At 42.1% G+C, this 27,199-nt stretch overlaps 1 protein-coding gene across 1 annotated transcript; it reads left to right on the plus strand.

Annotated features, from left to right (window-relative positions):
• Positions 1 to 27,119, plus strand: LOC306763046 (NLR family CARD domain-containing protein 3-like; the record flags this gene model as incomplete). Its single annotated transcript, XM_079249715.1, is given in 10 exon segments — positions 1 to 92; positions 5,992 to 6,070; positions 6,208 to 6,409; positions 6,486 to 7,525; positions 7,527 to 8,278; positions 11,888 to 12,058; positions 19,416 to 19,589; positions 23,369 to 23,530; positions 26,406 to 26,452; positions 26,575 to 27,119. Coding segments are annotated over 10 exon segments (3,264 nt in total).
• Positions 27,120 to 27,199: the final 80 nt, after the last annotated feature.

Here is a 27,199-nt window from a genome sequence, read left to right on the forward strand (position 1 = left end):
ATGGATCGGTGTGAGGACAGAGAGGGGGGGGGGGTCCCTCCCTCTAAAACCACTCTCGAAACAGAACATGAACGCCAGAGCAAAGCTCAGAAGTGAGATGATCCTCTTTAACTCTCCATGACTCTTCTCTATGTCAGAGTTCAGCAGTCACACGACTAAACATCTTGATTTACAGGAAGCAATCTGAACCTGAACCTGAACCAGGACCTGAGCCAGGACCAGGACCTGCTCCTGAACCCAGTTGTGTCTCCTTGAAGAGCAACCAGTCCAAAGATGCTTTAATTTTTTTTAAAGTTGACAAAGGGTAAAATATCTTAAACTACATTCATCTTATATTTTATGTGTTTAAACTATATTCACAAGGTTCATCCTTAAATGCACATGCAAACTTCAATCATTTTCTGTTAGGATCCATCAGAAACCTGAACCTGAACCAGGACCTGAGCCCAGCTGTATGTCCTTTACAAGTCGCCAGTCGAAGAATGACCCTCTGAGTTTTAATTCAGATCCAAAGAGGTGAGGTGTGTTCTGTGTTTTCTGAAACATGTTGGATGTTCCTCGGTAGCAACAATCACCATCATTTCCAATGAAAATATCTCCAAAGTTTCTCTCTCGGAGGACAGTTTTCAGGGGGATGCTTCAGTAACATCAGAGTTGCTGTGTCTGAGTTCAGAGACCTGCAGAAAGTTGGCCCTTTCACCTTAAAAGCCACTTTTCTTATGAGTTGAGAATAATCCGCTCCACAGGACTCCCTAACTTCAACTGGTTCTGGTCCCAGTAACAGATAAAAATTTAAATGAAGGCCCAGTTTTACTGCTTGACAAAGGGACAAAATTGAAGAAAGTGGTTGCGTGTGGTTGAAATTGAAGAACTAAACCACATTAGACACATTAAGTTGGTAAAACTTAATACATCAGTTTTATGCAGTCAACTGAATACTGTGATTCTTGAATTATGTTTTGCTGTAACACAAAACAAAAACAGGGAGAGCAACCTAATGAAGAACAAGTGCTTCCTCCTTCTCCATTAAGGAAGTCAAAGGTCAAGATTTCTTTCAAAGAACCTTTCAGAAGACAGTGATCATGCTGCTGACAGGTTTATTAGTGTTTTAACAATTTAGAATTCGATCAGGGATGACTACTTATTACTAAAGAGAATAATAATTTGAAGCAATTATAAGGTAAGATTTGCATCAGAATTATTCAGATTTACACAACAATATATACTCTGTGCGAATTATTCTGAAATACTGTTAAAAAAAATTGTGTTTTCATGTTGACCATTTCATAAGGTGGCTCCCCATCCTCATGCTTTCACAGTGAGAGGACTGTTTTAGACTTTCATCAAACCAAAAGACTTTGTGGCACAACAAAAACCAAGCAGATCACAATTAACTTCCATGGATAACAATTTTACATCAAATCTTTTAGTTATGCACAGTCCTTACAATAACAATAATCATTAAAAGAAAAAAAGTGTCAATATAAAATGTACTAAACAAGATTTTTAAAAATACATAAATGCAGAAAAAATAAAAATAGAATAAACTCAAGTAATGGTGCATATTTTGGGAAGCATTTGGGATGAACCGCTTTCCATATTTGAATCCAGTCTGATGTCTTTTGCTCTTTGATTATGTCACAATAAAATTAAATGACACGTCTCATAAATTGCCTTTCACGCATATACTTGGACTGATCATTGTCAATTATTAAAGTCAAAGCAAACTATATCACAAATTTCATAATGTATTGATGATAAATATGTAGATGCATTTGGCCTGAAACACTGATTGAGACCAGTGACTTTTTTACATTGGAAATAAAGACCTTTAAGCTTTATGCCTTTCTGGTTCACTCTTTTGTCTAAATTTTGCAATTTGTGAAACTTAAACTACGTTGTACACTTAAATAACTCACTTCTGTTTCTAGTTTCTGATCCAGTTCCTTCAGGGTTCTCTCTCTTATTGCAATAATAAGATCCACTTCCTAAAGCTGACATAGTCTTTCAGATGTGTAGTGACACATCTGACCACTTCAACACATGAATCAGATTGATTACCTTTCACTTCACCCACAAATACCGCTATTAGTTAAATGAATAATTTCGTTTCTTTAACATTAAGCTGATCCACTGCTGTCTGCAAAAATGTTCTTTTATATTTTGAATTTAAATTATTGTTATCTTTACACATAAAGTGTTGAACATCACATACAACAGCAAAGAACACCTGCTGGTTCACTTTTATTTTATTAAAGGCCATGTCACTAGAGTGAGGAAATCTCATCCTCTGCACAACTTCTCAGACTTATGTTGTTAATATAAAGAGGATCATAATAGCTCAACTTATTATGGACATAACATTAAGTACTGTCACGTAGCTAACACCTTTTGAATTTCTAACTGTTAGTGCAAAACTATATGATCTGTTATTTTCCAACAGCATGAACTTCCATGAGTCTTTGTAGTTGCATTAACTAAGAATGTCATTATTTAATTCAGTTCTGTTCAGCTTAAGACTAATTCACAAAAACATCTCAGGCCACTTTACAGACAAATCAGTTCAAGTTAATGTGAATGCCCATGGGGCATCCTGTTCGGCCATTTTTATTATTATTCTGCCTAACTTTGCCGCGCTACTCCTCCTGTGCCATTCAGGTCACTTCAGTTGTTTCCATCTCAATCCCTGCAGCTCCTTTGGGAGATGTGTGCTACGACAAAATTCGTAGCACACATCTTTGTAGTTTTTGAGGTATTTAGCATTTTGTAAAAAAAAAAGAAATTCAGCCTTGTGATGGGATTAAAGTCTTTCAAACCCACTGTGTATTAGACATTGCAAAATTTCAGGTCTGTGGTTGGTTTCAGGGGTTTCAGGGCTCTGCACCAGTTTGCAGTGTCTGGTTCATCAAGTTCCCGTACCTATTGTCTTTCTTGCTAAATATTTGGCATGCTGCTCCTCCTACACCATTAAATATTCATTTTTTTATTGTCAAAAGGCTTCAAACAGAACAAAGTTGTCTTTCCTGCAAGATGTTTAAAATGTTACTCCTCCTACACCTTCAGTCTCACATCAAGCATTCACGCATTGAACTCTTCAAACAATTCAGCAGATATGTGCTGTGACCTTTGGTCTTTGTAACATTTATACTTTTTGAGTTATTCAAGTTTTTGTCAATTTTTAAAATCCGTTCCTGTGATTGGACAGCTTCAGCTGCAAGATGTGCATTGAATATGTGGACTGCCTGCACAAAAAGTCAATGTCCGATGAGGTTTGACTTTGGCTTTGGCTTTGTTTCTTTTTCTCTTTATCTCTTTCTTTTACCCCCCCCCCCCCCATAACAGTGTTGCATCATTGTATGTATGTATGTCTCCTGTCTCAGCAGGTCTCCCTGGCCGGGAGTGGCAGTTCCTGTTGTCTGTTGTCTTTCTGTCCTCTTCCCCCCACACAGCAGAGGCAGATGGCTGCCTGTCCTGAGCCGGGTTCTGCCGGAGGTTTCCTTCCTGTTAAAAGGGAGTTTTTTCCTTCCCACTGTTGCCAGTGTGCTTGCTCAGGATGGGAGATTGAGTTGGACTCAACTCAATCTGTTGGTTTCCTTATATAGGCTGTTATGAATTGGCCTTCATTATGTTTTCCCCTCTGTCTGTAAAGCGTCTTGAGATGGCATTGCCGTGATTTGACGCTATATAAATAAAGTTGAATTGAATTGAATTGAATTGAATCTGATCAAAGAGCTTTGACTTTGGCTTTGGCTTTGTTTTTGGCTGGGAACTTTTCAATTGAAGTTCGGGCTGTCTGCACAAATAAGACATATCCTGTCCAATGTCTCTCATTAAAAGTTGAGCAATTGATACGAAGGGTTAGTTCAAGATGAACAAATAAATAAAATGCAGAAATGATAGTTAAATATTACAGTTTTGTTGTTAAAGTGCTTCAAATGGAACAACATTGCTCACGTTGAACAATAAAGTCTTTAACTGATTACACAAACATTTCTAAATGGTTTTCTGCAATGATTTCCTGCAATGATTGATGTAGTTTCACTGCTGACTTTACAATTTTAGTTGTATTTACAAATTATTATACCTTTCACATCTTTTTGCAATTCTGCTGATTACACACTGGTAGCAAAGCAAGCCCATACCAATCGCAAAAAATATTAGCACTCCTGCCAGGGTGTGAAGAAGCATTGTAGTGCCATAGTGGTAAAATGAATAACCTCTTATTCAGAAGGTCATGAGTTCAAATCCAGGTGCTGGATTTCTATAAATCATATGAGATGGTTGTACTTCTTATTGTTATGCTGATCTATATCTAATAGATCTTGTGTGCTACTTTACATAAATCTTAAGTGCTTTTGCCGATTACACATTGCAGAAATTGTGAAAAAAAAAAAGACAGTCCAATTCCAATGATAAACATTTTTGATGATTTTGCCAAAGCCCGGTGGAGAGCTGTGCTGGTGTTGTGGTTAAAGAAATGGGCTTTTGTTCAGAGGTTCATGGGTTTGAATCCTGATTCATTACTGTGATAAATTAAGTTGCATAGTTATGCTGCTTCCCCAAATGGTTATGCAATTGCATATCAATCATTCAGCATAGAAGGGCATTCACATTTGCTCTTCTTCAAGAAGAGCACTTTTCTAGTGTTTTAATTGTCATCCAGTCAGTAGTTATCCAAGTCAGTTCATAGTAACGAATAGGCCAGCAAAGAAAAACCAACAAATTACATCAATACAATATTATTTAATTCTTCATAATCCTGATTTTGGCCTCTAGTTGTTGCTGGCTTGGTGTGAAGTAAAAGAAAAAGAAAAAACTTAATTTTGATGGGCTGAGCAGTAAAGAACAGTCAGGCACCGGTTAAAAAAAAAAACCATTTTTATCATAACCAAAAAAAAAGAACAAACAATTTTAACATGAATGACTAAATCGGGCTCATGAAAGAGGTCAACGTAACAAAACTATACTCAAAGAACTTAAAAAGTAACAAACTCAAGCAAACAAAATTAAACAAACTGACCTAACAAACGACACACACGGGGAAACTTAAATAGTGGATGATCAGCCCAAACAAAAACAGACAAAGTGGATGACACAAAAACTTCACTAAATAAACAAAAGAAAACCCTAAATTCCCACTCCTATTGCAGTAACTGGTCTGGTCCAATTAGCTGGCTCCACCCCGTGGCCACCTGCGGGTTCACAGCCGAGGGACTGGAACTACTGAAACTCAAAGAGAACAGAAAAATTAATAAATCACACCACCACAATATAAACTAAAATGTGCGATAATTCAGAATAGTTGTGATGCTAAATGAAGCTAATGTCTAATAAAATAATATTGGTCTGTAAATTAAATCCTGGTTAAAAAAAAAAGAATCTAAGTGTATTTGTGGTGCAAATTGATACCACCTATGTGTGGCTGTCTGCACAGCAATCACATTTATCCACTAAAGGTGAGATTATGAATTTATTTTTAGGTAAGCAGCAGCAACCTATCCATGTCAGCATCAGTCAACCTGTAATCATGGTCTTCTAAAGACAGCTGTGAACAAGCATTCAGTAAGGTTACGACTCCTGGCTGTACTTAATCATTCACTGCTTCTCTGCCATGATGTTTGTGAAACAAATTAAGCCAGGAAGCTCTGAGAATACTCCCAGAAAGGTGTTCTGTGCAAACATCAATGAGAGGAGTCCCTGTGAAAGACTCAGAACATGCTGGAGAGACTACGTCTCTCAACTGGCCTGGGAATGCCTAGACATCCCCCTGGGATGAGCTGGGAGAAGTGGCTGCTGGGTGAGAGCTGCTGAGATCTGTCCAAACTAAGTTGAAAGCTTCATCTACAGACTAAACTGTTGGACCTCAGTAAACCGTTCCCACAGCTGTGATTCTCTGTCCATGTCCACAAATCACTTCATAGACCTTGACCTTGTGTTTGCCTCTGTGTGGACGGACAGAATGTCCACTGATTCTTCATGATTCCTCCACAGTGTGGACCAGCAGAGCTCAGATGGTCGCAGTGCTCAGCCTGCTCAGCAGTATCAAACACAGCTGAACTCCATATTCAAGGTCTGTACATGTTCGACCACGACTTTTCCATCTCTTTTGCTCACAGTCATCTCCATGCTGCACTTTGTAGACATGTGGATCATCAGTGTGTCCAACATGGATCTGATGTTTGGCCTCATGATTGTTTTCTGTTCCAGATGCTGGAGGACAACATGGTCACTTTTGTGAAGAACGAGCTGAAGAAGATGTTGAGGATTCTGAGTCAAGATGATCCAGAGTGCTTAGTGTTGGAGGGTGAGGATGAAGAGCAGAGGAGCAGCAGTGAGGCATTTGTGAGGATCTCAGTGGACTTCCTGAGGAGAATGAAGCAGGAGGAGCTGGCTGAGCGTCTGCAGAGCAGTAAGAGGATTTTCTCCCTTAGTCTTCAGAAAATTGAAATGTTGATGTACTGATGCCATTTGTTGTTTTCATTCAGAACTTTATGAAGAACTTTGTGGACGGAAACTAAAATCTGCTCTGAAGAGGAAGTTCCAGTGTGTGTTTGAGGGGATCACCAAAGCAGGAAACCCAACCCTTCTGAATCAGATCTTCACAGAGATCTACATCACAGAGGGAGGAGCTGCAGAGGTCAATGATGAACATGAGGTCAGACAGATTGAAGCAGCATCCAGGAAAGCAGACAGACCAGAAACAACCATCAGACTAGAAGACATCTTTAAACTCCCACCTGGAAGAGATGAACCAATCAGAACAGTGATGACAAAGGGAGTGGCTGGCATCGGGAAAACTGTCTTAACACAGAAGTTCACTCTGGACTGGGCTGAAGACCAAGCCAACCAGGACATCCAGTTCACATTTCCACTGACTTTCAGAGAGCTGAACGTGCTGAAGGAAAAGAAGTTCAGCTTGGTGGAACTCATTCATCACTTCTTTACAGAAACTAAAGAAATCAGCAGCTTTGAAGACTTCCAGGTCGTCTTCATCTTTGACGGTCTGGATGAGTGTCGGCTTCCTCTGGACTTCCACAACAACGAGACCCTTACTGATGTTACAGAGTCCACCTCAGTGGCTCTGCTGCTGACTAACCTCATCAGAGGGAAACTGCTTCCATCTGCTCGCATCTGGATAACCACACGACCTGCAGCAGCCAATCAGATCCCTCCTGACTGTGTTGGCATGGTGACAGAGGTCAGAGGGTTCACTGACCCACAGAAGGAGGAGTACTTCAGGAATAAGTTCAGAGATGAGAAGCAGGCCAGCAGCATCATCTCCCACATGAAGACATCACGAAGCCTCCACATCATGTGCCACATCCCGGTCTTCTGTTGGATCACTGCTACAGTTCTGGAGGATGAGCTGAAAACCAGAGAGGAAGAAGAGCTGCCCAAGACCCTGACTGAGATGTGCATCCACTTCCTCGTGGTTCAGACCAAAATGATGAATGTAAAAAATGATGGAGGAGTTGAAACAGATCCAGTCTGGAATCCAGAGAGCAGGAAGATGATTGAGTCTCTGAGGAAAACTGGCCTTTGATCAGCTGGAGAAAGGAAACCTGATCTTCTATGAATCAGACCTGACAGAGTGTGGCATCGATATCACAGCAGCTTCAATTTTCTCAGGAGTCTTCACACAGATCTTTAAAGAAGAACGAGGACTATACCAGGACAAGGTGTTCAGCTTCGTCCATCTAAGTGTTCAGGAGTTTCTGGCTGCTCTTCATGTCCATGTGACCTTCATCAAGTCTGGAATCAACCTGATGGAAGAGGAGCAAACAGCCAGCAAGTGGTCCATGTTGTTTATCAAACAAAATCTAAAACATCTCCATCAGAGGGCTGTGGACAAAGCCTTACAGAGTCCAAATGGACACCTGGACTTGTTCCTCCGTTTCCTTCTGGGTCTCTCACTACAAACCAATCAGAGACTCTTACGAGGCCTGCTGACACAGACAGGAGACTCACAGACCAATCTGGAAACAGCTCAGTACATCAGTGAGAAGATTAGTGAGGATCTGCCTGCAGAGAGAAGCATCAATCTGTTCCACTGTCTGAATGAACTGAATGATCGCTTTTTAGTGGAGGAGGTCCAGCAGTTCCTTAGATCAGGACGTGTTTCCAGAGAGAAACTGTCTGCTGCTCAGTGGTCAGCTCTGATATTCATCCTACTGTCATCAGAAGAGGATCTGGAGGTGTTTGACCTGCAGAAATACGGTCCTTCAGAGAAGGTTCTTCTGAAGCTGCTGCCAGTAGTTAAAGCCTCCAAAAAAGCTCTGTGAGTACATATATTGTGGAATATATAGAAATATTCTACTTATGGGGCTGCACAGGTTAGCACTGTGGCCTCACAGCAAGGTCGTCGCTGGTTCGATCCTTGGCTGGTTTGGTCAGTGGCCTTTCTGTGTGGAGTTTGCATGTTCTCCCCGTGTATGCGTGGGTTCTCTCCGGGTACTCCGGCTTCCTCCCACCATCCAAAGACATGCATGATAGGTTAATTGGTCACTCTAAATTGCCCCTAGGAGTGAGTGTGAGCGTGAGTGTGGTTGTTCATCTCTCTGTGTGGCCCTGCGATGGACTGGCGAGCTGTCCAGGGTGTACCCTGCCTGTCACCCAAAGCCAGCTGGGATAGGCTCCAGCTTCCCCGCGACCCTGAATTGGAATAAGCGGTTCGGAAAATGAATGAATGAATGAATTCTACTTATGTTTTTATAGGACAGCGTCGTAGATCACTGCTTATTTTATTCTATTTCTATTTCAGGCTGAGCAGCTGTATCCTCTCAGGTGCAGGATGTTCAACTCTGTTCTCAGTTCTCAGCTCCCAGTCCTGCAGACTCACAGAATTGGACTTGAGCATCGAGGACACTGGAGTGAAGCAGCTTGCTGATGGACTGCAGAGACCACATTGTAAACTGGAAAATCTAAGGTTAGGTTTCTTTGTGACGTTGACAAGTTTATCTACTGTTTCAGCTTCAAATAGACTTTTGTAACACAATAAACTGAAACATTTTCACAACCATTTTAGAATACACTAAATCATTAAATATTTGCGGATCTCTGTTATTTTATTCCGATCTGATCTGTACTGCAAATACTGCTAAGACTCGGACCAGAGTAGCCATCTGTGGAAAGTTACCATCAACAAGACCCCACTGGTAATCTGAAAGTGTAGGGCCTGTAGTTTGGTCTGCTCCCCTGTCTGATGTGCTCCCTAATGGTCAACAATGCTCGATGACAAAGTCGAGATACTGAGAAGGACAAAAATTTGGTATGTCAGCTTGTATGGACAGGGTGCTCTGGGATGACCTGTCTTCTGCCCTGCTGAAGAATACAAGTGCACCAAAGTTAGACTGGAAACTGCCTCACAGGCTGACTGAGTCTCATGATGCAGCAATAAAAGCTGATGGGAGAAAATGGGCTCCATCAGTAGCCCTACAGCAAGCCAAATCCACCCTCAGACAAGGAGATGTAGTAGAACATGTTCAACAGAGAAGAGCAGGGTTTAGAGTAGGGACAAGTTGACCAACATGGCACAAGGCTTCATCCACACAGAGAGGAAAACTGGGGGCTTGGTTCCAAGAGGAGGTAGAATGATCCACAAAGGCTGTCTCACAGTCCAAACAGCAACAGCGAACCAACTGGGAAAATCTGGAATAATACAAGCCCACCAGAGGGATTTTTGAGAAATGGAATGAAGAAGACTCAGTTTCATCACAACAGCCACCTACTATCTTCCTTTTTTTTTTCTTTCTTTTTTTTTTATTTTTAAAAGAATATGTTTATTGAAGTTTACATGGTGAACAGTCATGAAATGGAATAATTTGTACTCACAGATATTAATTCAATGAATCACAGAGCAGAACAGATAAGTTTCCCAACCCATAGTTCCCATAGTTAAAAGGCAAAGGAAAACTAGCAATTTAGATAGTGAGAGACAAACCTGGATACAAACTATCTCAGCAGTCCACAGTGACCTGACACCCTGAGGTTTTAACATAAGACAGAAAGGGCTACTATGTCTTCTCAAATAAGGCAGCTTTAGTCAGTCAAATTGTAATCGTGTCATCGGAGCTGCGGCCACATGCGTTAGACACTTAGTTGAAGGAGGCGGGTCCATCAAACAGTATAAGCTCAGATTGAGGAGGACCGGTTTTCATCCTGGTCCGGAACGGTGGACCAGCTCTATACCCTTTTTGGGGTCCTGGAAGGGCCATAGGAGTATGCCCAACTAGTCTACATGTGCTTTGTGGACTTGGAGAAGGCATTTGACCCTGTCCCCAGGGGACTCCTATAGGGGGTACTCCGGAAGTATGGAGTACCAGATCCCCTTGTATGAGCTGTCCGGTCCCTGTACGACAGGTGTCAGAATTTTGTCCGCTCTTGCCGGTAGTAAGTCAGATTAATTTCAGGTGATGGTTGGACTCCACCAAAGTTGCCCTTTGTCACAGATTCTATTAATAACTTTTATGGACAGAATTTCTATGTGCAGCCGAGGTCTTGAGGGGATCCGGTTGGGTGACTTCAGGATTGGGTCCCTGCTTTTTGTGGATTACGTGGTCCTGTTGGCTTCATCTAGTTGTGATCTCCAGCTCTTGTTTGAGTGATTCGCAGTCGAGTGTGAGGCGGCTGGGATGAGAATCAGCTCCTCCAAATCTGAGACCGTGATCCCCAGCCGGAATAGGGTGGATTGCCCTCTCCGGGTCGGGAGTGAGGTGCTGCCTCAAGTGGAGGAGTTTTATATATCTAGGGGTCTTGTTCACGAGTGAGGGTAGAATCGAGTGTGAGATCGACTGGCAGATCTGTGCGACATCTGCAGTAATGTGGACTCTGTATCAGTCTGTAGTGAAGGAGCTGAGCCAGAAGGCGAAACTCTCGATTTACCAGTCAATCTATGTTCATACGCTCAACTATGGTCATGAGTTGTGGGTTGTGACTAAAAGAATGAGATCACACATTCAGGCAACTGAAATGAGTTTTCTCTGCAGGGTGGCCAGGCCCTTCCTTAGAGATAGGGTGAGGAGCTCGGTCATCCAGGAAGGGCTCAGAGTAGAGCCGCTGTTCCTCCGCATCAAGAGGAACCAGTTGAGGTGGCTCGGGCATCTGGTCAGGATGCCTCCTGTATGCCTCCCTGGTGAGGTGTTCCGGGCACATCATGTTATTTAGAGAATCTGTGGTCTGAGATAAATCATAATCACACTTGGCTTCTTCAATGAAAGCAGTAAACTTATTTTGGTCATTGTCCAAACCAGACTGTCGCATGAACTTGAGACAGTCTGACCAGCTCAGGATTGAACAAAGGGCTATCAATTGCATAAATCCTCAACTGACAAACAAGCCATTTTTATTGTTAAAGTAAATTTTTAATTTAAGGAAAATCATTCCATGCCAGATTAACATCGATGACAGCAGAATTCTTAGTTAAATATTTAAAATCCTTAAGAAAGGTCTGTGCACAAAAGACAATCTTTCGTATTTGGTTTGACTGTGTGCTTGTTTACGTTTTTATTCAATTTTCACATTTATTGGTGTTTTTATGCTTTTTATGACACAGACTAGTTTCCATTGTACCTGTTTACAAGAACAATAAAGGCTGTTCTCATTCTGATATTTTTATTCTGAATCTGGAAATAATTTGTAGTAAATTACTGAGAAGTTACCTTTCATGAATGAAAGTTGTGGATTACATATTGCCCAATGAAATATTACAATATGACACACAATTAAAGTTTTGTGATAATCAACAAATTTAGAAACTTTCAAATCAAAGATCTGTTCATATTTCACTTTCTCCATGAAATTATGAATCAATCAACAAAGTTCACACTAAACTTTAAATGTGATTCAATTTAATCATAGTCACTTATTTTGTTCAATATCTTCTCCTCAGGCTGAGTGTCTCCAACCTCTCGGAGAGAAACTGTGCAACTCTGTCTTCAGCTCTCAGCTCGCGGTTCTTCAGTCTGAAAAAGCTGCAGTTGAGAAATGGCAACCTCCAGGATTCAGGAGTGAAGCTGTTGTCTGGTCTGAAGAGTCCATACTGTGAACTGGAAAGTCTTAGGTGAGGTTATTTTCATCCAGAGCATAGTGGGATGAGTTTATATCACTACAGCCTGTGATTGAATACTTAGATTCATACTACTTGGAATAGATTCAAATACCAGCTATACATCCATCCATTCTCCACCACTTATTTGAGTTTGAGTGATGGGCAATGCCCTAAGCAGAGATCCGAAGGTGTTCCCAGACAAGTAATCACTCCAGTATGTCACGGGTCTTCCCTTGAGCTTATTGTGGTGGGACATGTCTAGAACACCTGACCAAGAAGGTGTCAAGGAGGCATCATTACTAGACGTCCAAACCACGTCATCTGACTCAGTGGCAGATTTAGGAGATTTGGGGCCCCAGGCAAAGGCAGGCATGGGGCCCTATGGTAAATATTGCACTTTCTACTCCACTACTGTATATTATTTGCGTTGCCGGTTACATATTTCAAACCCTTCCTGCTCAGTGCAAACCAAGTATCCCCAAAATAATAATACATGGTAATATTTGTAATAAACTGAAAGTCATCCTTTGAGGGGTGAACTCTTCAGCCACAACTCTAAGTATCATCTTGGACCTGCTGGGAAATGCATCATAAAACAGACTGCATGTCACAGGAAAAACTAGTGATGCAAATATGTAAGAAATGCTTAAACTACCCAACAGTAAACCAATTAATTAACATTAAAGATCTACAGCAGTAAATGATAATACGCAATAAAACAACATTAATACAAAGCTATAAGATTGATAGGAATCAAGAATTTGGTGTTGGTAATGCGGCCAAACTGAGATGGATTTTTTTGGGATGATGTCATTTATATTTAGCAGAAAAATATTTTGAATTGATTTAATTGAAAAATAATTTTGTGACCTGTTTTTTTCTGGGTGGAACAGTGGTTAGCACTGTGGCCTCACAGCAAGAAGGTCACTGGTTCAATCCTTGGCTGGGGAGGGGTTTGGTCAGTGGCCTTTTTGTGTGGAGTTTGCATGTTCTCCCCATGTATGCATGGGTTCTCTCCGGGTACTCTGGCTTCCTCCCACCATCCAAAGACATGCATGATAGGTTAATTGGTTACTCTAAATTGCCCATAGGAGTGAGTGTGAGTGGTTGTTCATCTCTCTGTGTGGCCCTGCGATGGACTGGCGAGCTGTCCAGGGTGTACCCTGCCTGTCGCCCAAAGCCAGCTGGGATAGGCTCCAGCTTCCCTACAACCCTGAATTGGAATAAGCGGTTCAGAAAATGAATGAATGAATTAATTTAAAACAATATAATTAATGGCCGTGTGATGAACTGGCGACCTGTCCAGGGTGTACCCTGCCTCTCAATTATTGCTGATGATGATGGGATAGGATCTAGCTTCCTGTGACCCTGAATTGCTCGAAGTGGATAAGAAAATATGAATAGATAAATAAAATTAAAGCCGCAAGCAGCACCCATCAGGTCCAAGCCTAATGCCGAAATCCCCACCCGAATCCTCTCATAATGCAACATGTTAAGGACCCACAGAGCCAGTTCATTTTCATGGAGATATACAATTCACATAAAGAGTTTAAAAAAAATGGGTAAACGCCAAGATGGCAGACAACCCGTTGCCATGGTAACAGGTGCTTAATACATTTTTTTGCTTGTCTTGGGATGTTACACGTGTGTGGAATTTCATAGCCCTAGGTCAAAGTAGACATTTGGGACCCTCGGGACCCCCCGTACAATACATGTTTCAATGTGTTAAGGACCCACCAAATATGAATGCTTTAAATATTGGTGCAGATCGCATGTATTTATACAGAGAAATAAGCAAACCGTGTTTCATGGCAAGACGACTTTTTCCATGGGTTGCCACGAGAACACGCTTTGTCCTACTGAAAAGATGAATGACTTTTGGTCCCTATCTTGTCACAAAGCTTCCTGCAGAATTTGAAGTCAGTCGTGTTGATGCCCTCAGACTATTTCGTTCAAATACTGTGTACTGAAAGGCATAAAATGGCCATAAACGTTAAGATGGCGGACACCCCGTTGCCATGGCAACACATGTTTCATTGACTTTTATACTTGTCATGGGTTGTTACATGTGTACCTAATTTTGTAGCCTTTGGTCAAAGTGGACCCTCGGGACCCCCAGGACCCCCCCAAAAAAGTGGCCCCACACAATGCATAGTATAATGTGCTAAGGACCTACCAAATATGAAAGCTTAGTTTTGGTGCCGATCGGATGTATTTCTGTGAAAATATGAGTAATCCGTGTTTCAGGGTGAGGCAGCTTTTTTCCCCCTATGGGTTGCCACTGTGACACGCCTTCTCCTATTGGAAAGATTTGGATAAGTTTTGGTCCTCATCTTGTCATGAAGCTTCCTGCTGAATATGGAGACAACTGCATGAAACCCCTCAGACTAGTTTGTTCAAATACATTGCGCTTAAAGTGACAAAATGAGCATAAATGCCAAGATGGTGGACAGCCCGTTGCTATGGCAACACATGTTTTTATTGACTTTTTTGCTCATCTTGGGTTACACATGTGTACTGAATTTTGTAGCCCTAGATCTAAGTAGATGATCGGGACCCTCGGGACTCCCCCACAATTTACCTGTAATGTAACAGCTGGTGAATATTGGACTCAAGACCAGTGCTACTTGATTGACAATATGTTTAATAGTGGTGATCTTTGTTGAAACTCCAGGACTGAAGGATTGCCAGGGAAAAGCTGCCAAACAGAGGAGACCGGATGCAAACCTGGTTTGTTCTAGAAGTAGAGTGGAGTTATTAAATACGCTTAAGGGGAATTGTATAAATTTGGATACACTCACATGTGAGCTGAAGAAGCAGCCGGAATGGGAAGAGAAATCCAGGTCCTGAGCAATCCAGAGGAGCCAGAGGCAGAGAGCAGGTTCAGGGTCAGATCCAGAGCCAGTTAGATCAATCCAGGAGGGCCAAAGGCAAGAAGCAGCTACAAAAACAGGCTAGAGAGCGGAGTTAGGAAATTCAAAGCTTAATTGAAAATTATCAATAGGCTTTCCACTCTTTAAAGAAATATTTCTTATATAGAAGAGACACTTTTCACACTCACACATCATTACCCTCGACATGATGGGCCCTCCCCAACAGATGTCGACATTGTTAGTTGACTTGCAGCGAAGACTGTATCATCACTTCACGTAACTTTGAGGGCAGCTTTCTGCTTCCCTCCTTCTTTGTTAACTTTATAGCATCACCGTGGGATAGCTCCTTGTCATTTTCTTTTCTTATCATCCTCTTTTCTTATTTTTTCTTGCCTCTTCGCGTCTTGTTTTTTACATGGTTTGTGGCCTTCCTGGATCCTTTCTGCACATGTGCAGTAGCTACAATGGACTGATCCAATATAGTGGAGACTGAAGGATCCCTGAGACACACATAATATAATAGGCATTCTGCCGGCAGTTTAGCGTATGCATTTTAATCAAAAACATAATTTATGTTAGGAATAAGTAACTAAGTAATGAATAATCATAAGTGTATGACAAGTTTTATGGGGCCCTAAAGAATTGGGGGCCCTGGGCAACCGCCTAGTTTTGCCTAATGGTAAGTCCACCCCTGATCTGACTTCTCTAGGTGTAGAAGAGCAGCTGCTCTACTCTCAGCCCTTCTTACATGATCAAGCTTCTCACCCTGTCTGTTACTCATAGAAAGCTCAGACACCCTCAAGAGGAGGAAAATCAAACTTAATTGTATCTGCAATGCCATTCTTCAGGGGCTGTCCACAGGGTACTAAACTGCAGTAAAACCATCCATCCATTTTCTGCCACTTACCTGGGATCGGTTTGCAAGGGTAGCAGCCTAAGAAGGGAAGCCCAGACTTTCCTCTCCCCAGCTATATTTGCCTGCTCTGCAGGGGTGATACTGAGGCATTCCCAGGCCAGCCGAGAGATAACATCCCTTTAGCATGTCCTGGGTCTTCCCCGATGACACCTCCCATAGGGACATGTCTGGAACACCTCACCAGGGAAACCAGATGCCTGAGCCACCTTAACTGGCTCCTCTCAATGCAGAGGAGTAGCAGCTCTACTTTGAACCCCCTCACATGATCATGCTTCTTACCTTATCTTTAAGGGAGAGCCCGGCCACACTGCGGAGGAAAATCATTTCAGCAGCCTGTATGCACGATCTCATTCTTTCAGTCATGGCCCACAGGTCATGACCAGGTAAAGTTTGGAACATAGATTGACTGGCAAATCAAGAGCTTTTCCTTCTGGCTCAACTCCTTCTTTACCATGACAGACTGATACAGAGTCCACATTACTACAGAAGCCGCACAGATCTGCCAGTCGATCTCACACTTGATTCTACCTCACTCGTGAGCAAGACCCCTAGATATATAAAACCCCTCCCCTTGGGGCAGGAGCTGACTCCCGACCCGGAGAGGGCAATCCACCCTATTCTGGCTGGGGATCACGGTCTCAGATTTCGAGGTGCTGATTCTCATCCCAGCCGCTTCACACTCGGCTGCGAATCACTCAAGCGAGAGCTGGAGATCACAACTAGATGAAGCCAACAGGACCACGTAATCCACAAAAAGCAGGTACCCAATCCTGAGGTCACCCAACCGGATCCCCTCAACACCTCGACACACGATCTCATTCTTTCAGTCATGGCCCACAGGTCATGACCAGGTAAGGTTAGGAACATAGATTGACTGGCAAATCAAGAGCTTTTCCTTCTGGCTCAGCTCCTTCTTTACCATGACAGACCGGCGCAGAGTCTGCATTACTGCAGACATTGCACGAGCCATCTGTCAATCTCATGCTCCATCCTTCCCTCGCTCTTGGACAAGACCCCAAGAAATTTAAACTCCTCAACTTGGGGCAGGACCTCACTCCAAACCCAGAGAGGATATTCTACCTTTTTTCAACTGAGGACAACAGTCTCAGATTTGGGGGCACTGATTCTCTTCCAACTCTTCACACTTGGTTGCAAATCGCTCATGCAAGAGCTGAAGATCACGACCAGATGAAGCCAGCAAAAGCACATCATCTGCAAAAAGCAGGGTCCTGAACCTGAGGTCACCAAACCGGATCCCCTCAAAACTTCGGTTGTACCAAGAAATTCTTTCTATACACCTTACTGGGAAGGCTGAGGAGTATGATCCTCCTGTAACTGGAGCACACCCTCCAGTCTACCTTCTTGAAAAAGGGGACTGGAGTCAGTCCAGAGGAATTGTCCCCAATGGCCATGCGATGCTGCAGCCCCACAGCATCCAGAGCCCTAAGAAAATCTGGGCAAATCTCCCGGAACCTTGCCACCAAGGAGCTTTTTGACCACCCCAGCACCCTCAACCTCGTAGATAGGAGAGCCCACCCTTGAGTCCCCCAGCTTTGCTTCCTCATCAGAAAACGTGTTGGTAGGAATGAGGACGTCTTCAAAGTATTCCTTCCACCAACTCACAACATTGGAGTTGAGTTGAGGTCAGCAGCTCCCCATCTCTACTGTACATGGTGTTGACGGAGCACTGCTTTCCCCCTTCTGAGTCGCCGGATAGTGGACCAGAATTTTCTTTGAAGCTGTCCAGAAGTCATTCTTCATGGCATCGCCGAACTTCTTCCATACCCCAATTTTTGCCTTTGGCAACAGCCGAAGCCGCATCCCTCTTAGCCTGTTAATACCAATAAGCTGCCTCCAGATTCCTACAGGCCAAAGATGCCCAATAGGACTCCTTCTTCAGCTTGACGGCATCCCTCGCTGTAGATGTGCACCAATGAGTTCTGGGTTTACAACGACCTTACAGCCACAGTTCCAGCTGGCCGCCTCAACAATACAGTCACAGCCAGCACCACCAGGCACAGAAAACATTCAACTTGGACTCAATGTCCCCTGCCTCACTTGGGACATGGTGAAGCTCTTCTGGAGGTGGGAGTTTAAGCTTGTTTTGACGGGGGACTCTGCCAGATGTTCCCAGCAGACCCTCACGACACATTTGGGCCTGCCAAATCTGACCAGCTTCCTCCCCCACCATCTGAGTCAACTCACCACCAAGTGGTGATCAGTTAACAGTTCCACCCCCCTCTTCACCCGCGTGTCCAAGGCATGTGGCTGCAAGTCAAATGATACAATTACAAAGTTGATCATCGAACTGCGGCCCAGGGAGTCCTGATGCCAGGTGTACATATGTACACTCTTATGTTTAAACATGGTGTTCATTATGGACAATCTATGATGAACACAGAAGTCCAACAACAAAACATCACTTGGGTTCAGAGGAGGGGAGGGGACTGGGCCTCAGACAGCATAACATTCAAGGAGATTCCAGATAACCAGCCTGCCCAAGCCCAGCGAAGGTACCCAGATTCAGAAAACAGCTTCATTTTGAGTCAGGCTGAGTGTCGTTTGACTCATCCTTAAGTCCTTATGTGATCTCAGTTGAACTCAGAAACAGCCAAATTGGGTATCAGTTTTCCCCAAACCGATCATCAGCTTCTCAGAAATGTTTCCAATGAGGTAAACAATGAGGAACAGTGCATACATGGATATTGTCATGATGAGGTGGAGGTGTGGACCCAAATGCAGAGATGGAGAGTAAGTTCCGGGAACCTTGTTTCATCAACTAAACCAAGGCAGACGACTAAACTCAAACACAATGAACCAGCAAAGTAAACCACATGTGGCTATAAATACACAGAACACAACGAGACACAAGTGACGCAGATGAACTAAATGAACCCAAGTGAACTGATGAACTCATAACAAGACTAAACAGGAAACAAGATACAAGGGAACTAAACAGGAAAAACAACCAAATAAAACAGGGACCCAGAACTAAAGACACAAAAGGTCCACACCACAATAGTTATAATAGAGAAACCACAGTCTAGAACACCATGGCACACAGCGAAAGTGTATTAAGACGGTTGTAATGCATAGATCACAAGTTGTTTTATCCATTAATACCATGGTCCCACACAGAAAATATTTTAGAACTATTATTTTTCTTTTTTATAGAACTTGCTAGATATGCTAAAGGATAGGAACTGTTTTATGTTGGCCTCGATGTAGTTTTAATGCTGAACAACAGTTGTCAAGCTACAGCGAGTTTCTTTCATTCACCGGTCAAAAGCCAGCTGATCTGATTCAGTTTATTAATGGGTTGCTATGGTGATGCCTGTAACAGAGTGATATTACAGTGATTTACCTCGCCGAACTACATATAAATATGTAAATAATGCATGCCAGCTGGCAGCATTGCAGCACCACAGACCTGGCATTGATAATGAGTTTTTTCACTGGACTTGTGTGGATTTACACCTTTCTGGAAAATATTTGTCTTTGTAATAATTTTTTTTCTGAAAACAAAATTGGTTTGTCAAGATCTGATCACAGATCTTTTTCTTTGTGACTGTTTCTTCAGGTTGAGTGTGTGTGGTCTCTTAGAGAGAAGCTGTGAAGCTCTGTCCTCAGTTCTCAGCTCTCAGTCCTCCAGTCTGACAGAACTGGATCTGAGTAACAACAACCTGCAGGATTCTGGAGTGAAGCAGTTGTCTAACGGACTGAAGAGCCCAAACTGCAAACTGGAAACTCTCAGGTTAGAATTCATCAAACTATTAATAATTTCAAATCACTTTGGTTTGTTGAGCACTAATTCAAAACAAAGTAATCTAAAATATGTGACTGAAATTCAAGTTGAGTCCATGTATCAAATGAACTCTCTGGTTGTAGCACTTTTAGTCATATTTTGACTACTCAAAGAACTTTTACACTATATCACACTGACCTATTCACACAGACCTTCTTTTTGTTATCTATTAATTGCTTTTCATCTACTTTTCACTGACTTTCCAGTTGATAGGCAGCTGTTTTTCTTCCTGAGCTACAGCTGCCCCAATTTCAATGGTCTAATTTGAAAACCCAGTAAGATTAAAAAACTTCTAGTTTAAGAACAGCATTAGAATAACTTTACCCACAGCTCTTTTATCAGTTTAACTTCTATAAAAACAAAGACCTGGAAATTCAAAATAACAAGATGTAACAACAAAAACATAAACTTCTTTAACATAAGCGAAAACCCTGTGCAAGTCACTGCACAAACATGGTCCAATAATGAGAGCAGTGAAACAATTGATCTTCAATCTCCCCCTGCGAAAGACACAAATAAAAATTCTGACCTTCAGTGTGTTCAACTTTTTCAGGAAAAACTAAACAAAACAAAGAAATTTTAACTAACACTGAAGGATGGCCTGAAGCAGGGGTGTCAAACTCCAGTCCTAGAGGGCCAGTTTCTGGCAGGTTTTTGTTGTTTCTGCTACCAACGCAGCTAATTCAAATCAAATGGATCCAGCAGCATCTTGTCAACATATTTTATGAATTTCAGTCAGGTGTGTTGGAGCATGGAGACAACAAAAACCTTCAGTATACCAGCCCTCAAGGACTGGAGTTTGACACCTGTGACCTAAAGGCTCATTTATGCTCTCTTACATATGTATCTATGAATACCCATTTCAAACATTTTCATACATCCCCACCCTCATTCTTCCATGCGTCTTTCACATTGCCATGGTTGTTAAGTCAGTTTATCTGCTAGTGGGCAGTGCTGAGCTCAGAGTTCACTTATGGACATGCAGTCTCTCTCTTGAAATGATACTACCAGTTGTTAATATTGTTGTTCTGTGTTGTATTCTTCTTGTTCCTCTTCCTCTCTGTCCTTTTGCTGGTTGCATTTCAGATATACAACTCACCACTGCCCCCACAATTTCCAGTGGTGGTTTTTTAAGTCAAATGATTGATAGCTAAGCTCCTTGAAAACTGACCAAATAGCACAAGCAATTGACGTGTGAGGCCCATAAAAGTGTCCATCTGTCTGAATATTCATCATTTGCATTGAGCATGAGTAGGCCTTTAGAAATGTGATTGCTACTGCTGACAGAAACATGGTAATACTTGAAAAATAAATCAATCAACTGAAATGCCATGCTGTATCTAACATGGAGACTCAGATCATTTGAAGTTAACTTAAAGCATCAAAACAGTTTTGGGAAAAAAGTTATCATGAATTTTGGTGAGAAAAATCAAACTAAAGTTGATTAAGACTTATGCATGAGGATACCTTCATGCAGATCCACAAGGTGTCTAAATGAGTACTTTGCCCACAAGAGAGAAGTTCAGCATTTGATAGCTGACAGGAGATGTGCATTCTTCACAAAGGTGAAGAATACTTGCATGCTTGGATGCACTTCGCTCAAGTTTGGTGTCTTATTAACTCAAATTGATTAAGTAGAAACAATAGGAAAATAAATGAAAGATTAAATTCCACACAGTCCTGACTGTCCAGGTGGTGGAGAAAGAAGAGAGTAAGACCTTAAAAAGTTGTGTGTTCTGACAAAAATCTATCTTGGCAGCCTTTAGGCTGAGTGTGAAGAGTGAGAGTTTTTGCTGATACAAATCACTGAGTTCTTTTTATTTGTGCCACTTACTGTCCGCTGCCCTGAGACCTGCTCTGTGACGTCTTAGAACCTCTGTGAGCCATGGACTGGGTGGATTTTGTCTAGCTGGTTTAGACAGCAGAGGACAGAGTTTGTCCAAAGAGGAGGTGAGAGAAGAGCAGAGTTTCTGTCACCTCATTAACAGACAGTGAGGAGAAGTCTGAGTCAGAAGGGAGGGTCGAGTGAACTTTGTTAGACAGCTGTGTAGGGCTGAGAGATTTCCGGTTTCTGGTGTAGGAAACCATTTTTGGAGCCTCTTAAGTGTCATGAAAGAGAAGTGGTCTTAGAGGTGCAGTGAGGTGACTGACAGATAAGCTGTGGAGCGGTTTCTTGTCAGTACCAAATCACAGAGACAGACTCAGTTGTTAAATTGTAGAGAGAAATGCCCACAATAGAGCCCAACACTTGCAGTGCAGACAGTAACCTGAGTGCAAATATCAGTGAACTAATTCTAGGTCAACTAAAGTGGACCCCTGCAACACCCCAGCCACATATTCTTTCTATAAAAAGGTTTTGAATGTAATCAGTGACGAGAGCAGCCCTGGCAAAGTCCAACTCTGAACATCACTGTCACCACTGCCAAATACCTTAAATTGTCATGTCAGAGAGCACGCGGAAGCAGGATACAGGTGTGAGTAGTGACAGTTTATCACAAAAGTAGAGGGTGTCGCTGGGACAGAAAGATGAAACTAGAAAGGTCCTTCTCATCTGTTCAGAAGAGAGACAAGGATCTGTGGAGCATGCTGGCTGGTACGCAGTAAGGACTGCAATCAGAGCAGCGAAACCACACTGTGTGAGAGATGGCTGGTTGTGAACGTTCTCACCTGTTCACAGGTGAGAACAATGAGCCGGTGCACAGGTGTTTGGTATCAGGCTGCAGACTGCTGATTAGTAGGCTGGTGATGCGGAGCGTTGGAGGGAAGGAGGAGAGGATGTTACAGATATAGAATTTAAAACTTTAAAGATTATGCTTTGTATATGTACATTATGTGTGCTGTAGAAAATTACCAGTATTATGGCATCTTGATTAAAAAAAAAAAAAACATTTACCAAATTACCATCTGAAGTGTACAACACTGTGAATAACCAATTAGCAAAGTTTTAGATGAAAAATGCCACTTCACTCAGGAACAAACACGTTGCTTATAAATTACAAAACAAAGTTTTCCCAACAAGTCTGCATGTGTTTTGTGGACTCGTAAAAAGGCGTTCAAATGTGTCCCCTGGGGACTCCTGTGAGGTGTACTCCAGGAGTATGGGGTACCAGACCCCCTTGTGTGAGCTGTCCGGTCCCTGTATGACAGGTGTCAAAAATGCAGTTGGTCAAGGCGGCTCCTTTTTCCTCCAATTCTGGGAGTGTATGTTAAGATGCTTCTTCTATCCAGCTGGCAATGAAAGAGACCAGCTGAATGGTCTCTTCCATTAGCAGATCTTACTTTTCTTTTGCGGATGAAGACGGACAAGGGAAGTAAATCAGACACGGGCGTTGTTGAAGACCAGCATGGGGAGGAACTTCTCCAGTTTCTACGTCAAAAACAGGAAGATTTTCACCAACTAGAGACACAAAATTTCAGTCAGTTACACCTTATGTCCCAATGTTTACTTTGATATGAATTTTTGGTCTGTTCATGACTTCGAGCACCACAGTAGACCATGTTAAGCACTTAGAAAAGTGATTTTTGCATGTCCTCTTGAGGTTATTAATGTTCCAGCTCCAGTAGAATATTTGTCGAAACCTGAAAATGTGACATTTGTCAGAAACTGAGTCATGCAGACAAAAAGCCAATAATAATCAGATGTAGCTTGCTTGAAAATTTGATGAGCTACAGCTCTATTTTAACTGCAGTCCTCTGAGAGTTTCTGTCCTGTGTTTTGTTTTCTGTAGTTTGTCAGGATGTCTGATCACAGAGAAAGGCTGTGCTTCTCTGGCATCAGCTCTGATGTCCACACCCTGCCATTTGAGGGAGCTGGACCTGAGCTACAACCATCCTGAGGAACCAGGCATTAAGCTGTTGAAGGCTGCCCTGAATAATCCACACAAACTCAGGTATGAAGAGGCTATGGCAGCCATCACAATGTTTAACAGGAAACATTTTCTGTCCTCCATTCTGCTTGATTCTGAATATTAAGGAATGTTTCCTCAATTTCATAATCAAGACAGGAAAACCTTTGAACATTTTCTATCCTTCTTTACATCCTTAATTAAATTTTCCACCAAAACCCCAACAGTGTTTTGTTGGTTTTTTTTTTTTTTTTTTACTTTCTTTGCATTTTCACTTTCATGTAACTCCTAAATTTAAATTTATTCATCTCAAACTTTATGACTTTTCCGAAAATTATAATTTTTGTGATTCTTGACTAGCCATGTTATAGCGTTGCGAGGCAACCAGGCTCTTGCACCATAAAAACACAGCTAGAACATTGCACCACAAACAACCACACACATACAAACAAAACCACAACAACATGCATGAAGTGCCGAAGTGCAGTCTGTGCATGTGTGCTGGATGGACCCTGCATGCGTTTCCTTATTCATTTCAATAAATTTGTCAACCGTTCTTTTCCATTTTAGTCATAAAGCCAAAGTACACATCAACCCAAAGGAAAAAGCATAAAAAGGCAATAATCAAGCCAAATCAAACTTTATTTATAAAGCACTTTTCTCTGCAGCGTTGAGGTTCACTGGCAGGATGTTCCACAGATGACAACAATGATAATGAAAAAAGGTGAGGTCGGCTTTAGACAGGGACAAGAGGGGCCAGCTGCTCTCCAAACCCCTTGCCTCCTCAAATAAAATCCACAGAAGAAGCCACAAGCTTCCTAAACTTTCTGTCCATTCTGCACCACAACTACACAGGATCTACTGCAGAGGTCGGCAACTGGCGGCCTGTGGGCCAAAACGGGCCAGCATCTGGCCTGCCAGATTATACTGATCAGTCTGATTAAAAGCGTTATTTGTCAATGTGCAGATCTGATGCTGCTTACAGTGCTGTGTTAATAGCTGTTATCATGACCCCTTTAAGAATGGTGGAGCTAGAGAGAGAAGGGAGAGACGGACAGCAGTCAGCTGCATCAGCATCAGAGAAAGTTAGCCCTGTTTAGTCATGAATGTTTTGCTACAATCTTTAGCAATAAACACCACACAACTCTTCTATATTCCAGGAGAGTCCTGTGTTCACTTCACTGCTGCTGGGTGAAGTGAAGAGAATTTACCCCTACGCCAGCTGCAGCTAATAGATATGATCACCCAGACCCTGGTCTATGAGCTGTACCTGCAGGAGCTTTGGTTTCAGGTGGGGTACCCAAGCTGGACAGGTCTTAGGGTAGAGGCCTGCAATCCATTTCGAGGGAGTTGGATTCTGCTAACAACCAGCTTTATTTGGGAAACACTTGTCATGTATGCATCCCTATAGCCGGAGTGGAAAAGAGGTCTCACCTTAGGTTTAATTACTAACTTTAGGAACAACTAAAAGCCAGTACCAGAGAACCTCAGGGTCCATGCAGGCTCATTATTTAACAGGTCAGATAAATAATAAGGCCCAAGACCATTAAGACATTTATGAACAGGATAAATAAAATATACAACAAAAAATACACCTTAAAATGTATCCTGAAGTTTGAGTCCCTGAAAGAATACAGTGTTACAGGTTAGCATGAAGATGTCCTTTAAAATGATATACATCCATAAATTATATAAAATATATGTGTTAATAAATAATATAAAAGGTCCTTGCCTTGCATTTGTCATATTAGAGGGCTGACTCTGCCCTGGCACAAAATATACAGTCTGTTCTGTCCTGAAATGTGCTTCAACTACAGCTTCTGGTTCTGCAGGCTGGGAGAACAAAGTTAAGCTAACATCTGCAGCAATTTACTGATTAAACATTTAAATGTCAAAATAAATTTTACAAAATGCATTTAAAATGTTTTTACCACAGACACAATGAATTAGCAGTTGTTATTTAAATCGTAAGGGCACATGTACCTGAAAAGTAGGAATCCACTGACAGAGACTCTCGCGCTGCTCAGTCATGGACACACGTCAAGTGTGCATCCGCGGTGTGATTTAGCGTCGAGGAATTATTTAAACTCTGTAGCCTGTACCTCTCACAGAATCTGCAGGCATAATTTATCCATCAAAAGTCTTTTTTTTCAGGCTCAACAGATAGCTAAGCTGGGAAATATGTTCAAAACCGTTTTAACATTAACAAAATAAAAAAATGAAAAAAAAAAAAAAAAAAAACTCTTGGTGCATTTTCCAGCGTGAGATATTGGTGATGTGGCATGAGAGCGTGTGAAGTCATGCAAATGCATGAGTCTCACGACCAATGCGTGAGAGTTGGCAGCTCTGACTTCTTTTCTTCATGTGCTTCATTTTTCTGTCTGTGAACATAAAGCTAAGCAAAACAATATCTTAGTTATGTGGAATATATTAAAGCAACTTATAATATTCATGATGTTACTTATGGAAGAAGAATGGCGAGCTCCAAGTGAAACTCTACCCCTTTAGCTTTGCCAGTGTTCTCCACTTTGAATATACAAGGTCATTGTTTCCACCAATCTCCCCCGAGTCCGTGTGCTGCATTCTGCATTCTGGCTGCACTGTGGTTGCAGTGGAAACACACCTGAAAGTCAATATAAAGGCCTTGTATGGCATCATGCTATGTTCCAGATGAAATTGCATCTCTAGTTCGTCAAATAGACTTTTTTTCCAATTCCAAAAATAATGAATTTCCACTTTTTGCTCTTTTAAGCATAACTAGTGGATATAAAGCCTCTTGTAAATGTTGACATTCAAGGTGCATTTAGAACAGGAAACCTTTTGGTCTTTGAACTCTCATTCCCTCCCAATTCTTTCACATCACATACGGTATCATTGCAGCATTCATCAGTTCACTTCAGCTGTGTGTTATGAATTGCAGAGTGGAGCCCGCAGGAGAACAATGGTTGAGACCAGGACTGAGGAAGTGTAAGTGTGTTTTTCATCACATTCATCCATCCTCTCTCTGTTACATCATGTATTCATCAGACATTACTATAGTGTCAGTAGATCCATGACTACAACTGCATTGTGTTTGTTCTCTCCATCAGATTCCTGTCAACTCACCATCGATATGAACACAGTGAGCAAAAACCTCAAACTGTCTGACAACAACAGAAAGGTGACAAGTGTGTTTGGGCATCAGTCATATCCAGATCATCCAGACAGATTTAACCATCCTCAGCTGCTGTGTGGACAGATTCTGACTGGTCGCTGTTACTGGGAGGTTGAGTGGACTGGCTCCATTATTGTATCAGTGAGTTACAGAGGAATAAGTAAAGACGATCTAGACTCTTTGTTTGGATTCACTGATCAGTCCTGGAGTTTGAGCTGCTCTGATGATTATGGTTACTCTGTCTTCCACAATAGAAGAAGAATACCCATCCGCTCCTCCTCCATCTCTGACAGAGTAGCAGTGTACGTGGACTGTCCTGCTGGATCTCTGTCCTTCTACAGCGTCTCCTCTGACACACTGATCCACCTCCACACCTTTAACACCACGTTCACCCAACCTCTCTATGCTGGAATTGGGTTCTGGTTCATTTCTGACTTTCATTCTTTTTCCAGATCCTCTGGTTGGTCAGTGTTTTTGTGATGACACTAAGGAGTTTTGTCCAGTCAGAGAAACGCTAGCTGTTTAATAGCTAATTCAGTGTATTGATGTCTTTTTTAACC

Source organism: Telmatherina bonti (assembly GCF_933228915.1).
Source record: "Telmatherina bonti genome assembly, chromosome: 12".
Classification (NCBI taxonomy): Eukaryota; Metazoa; Chordata; class Actinopteri; order Atheriniformes; family Telmatherinidae; genus Telmatherina; species Telmatherina bonti.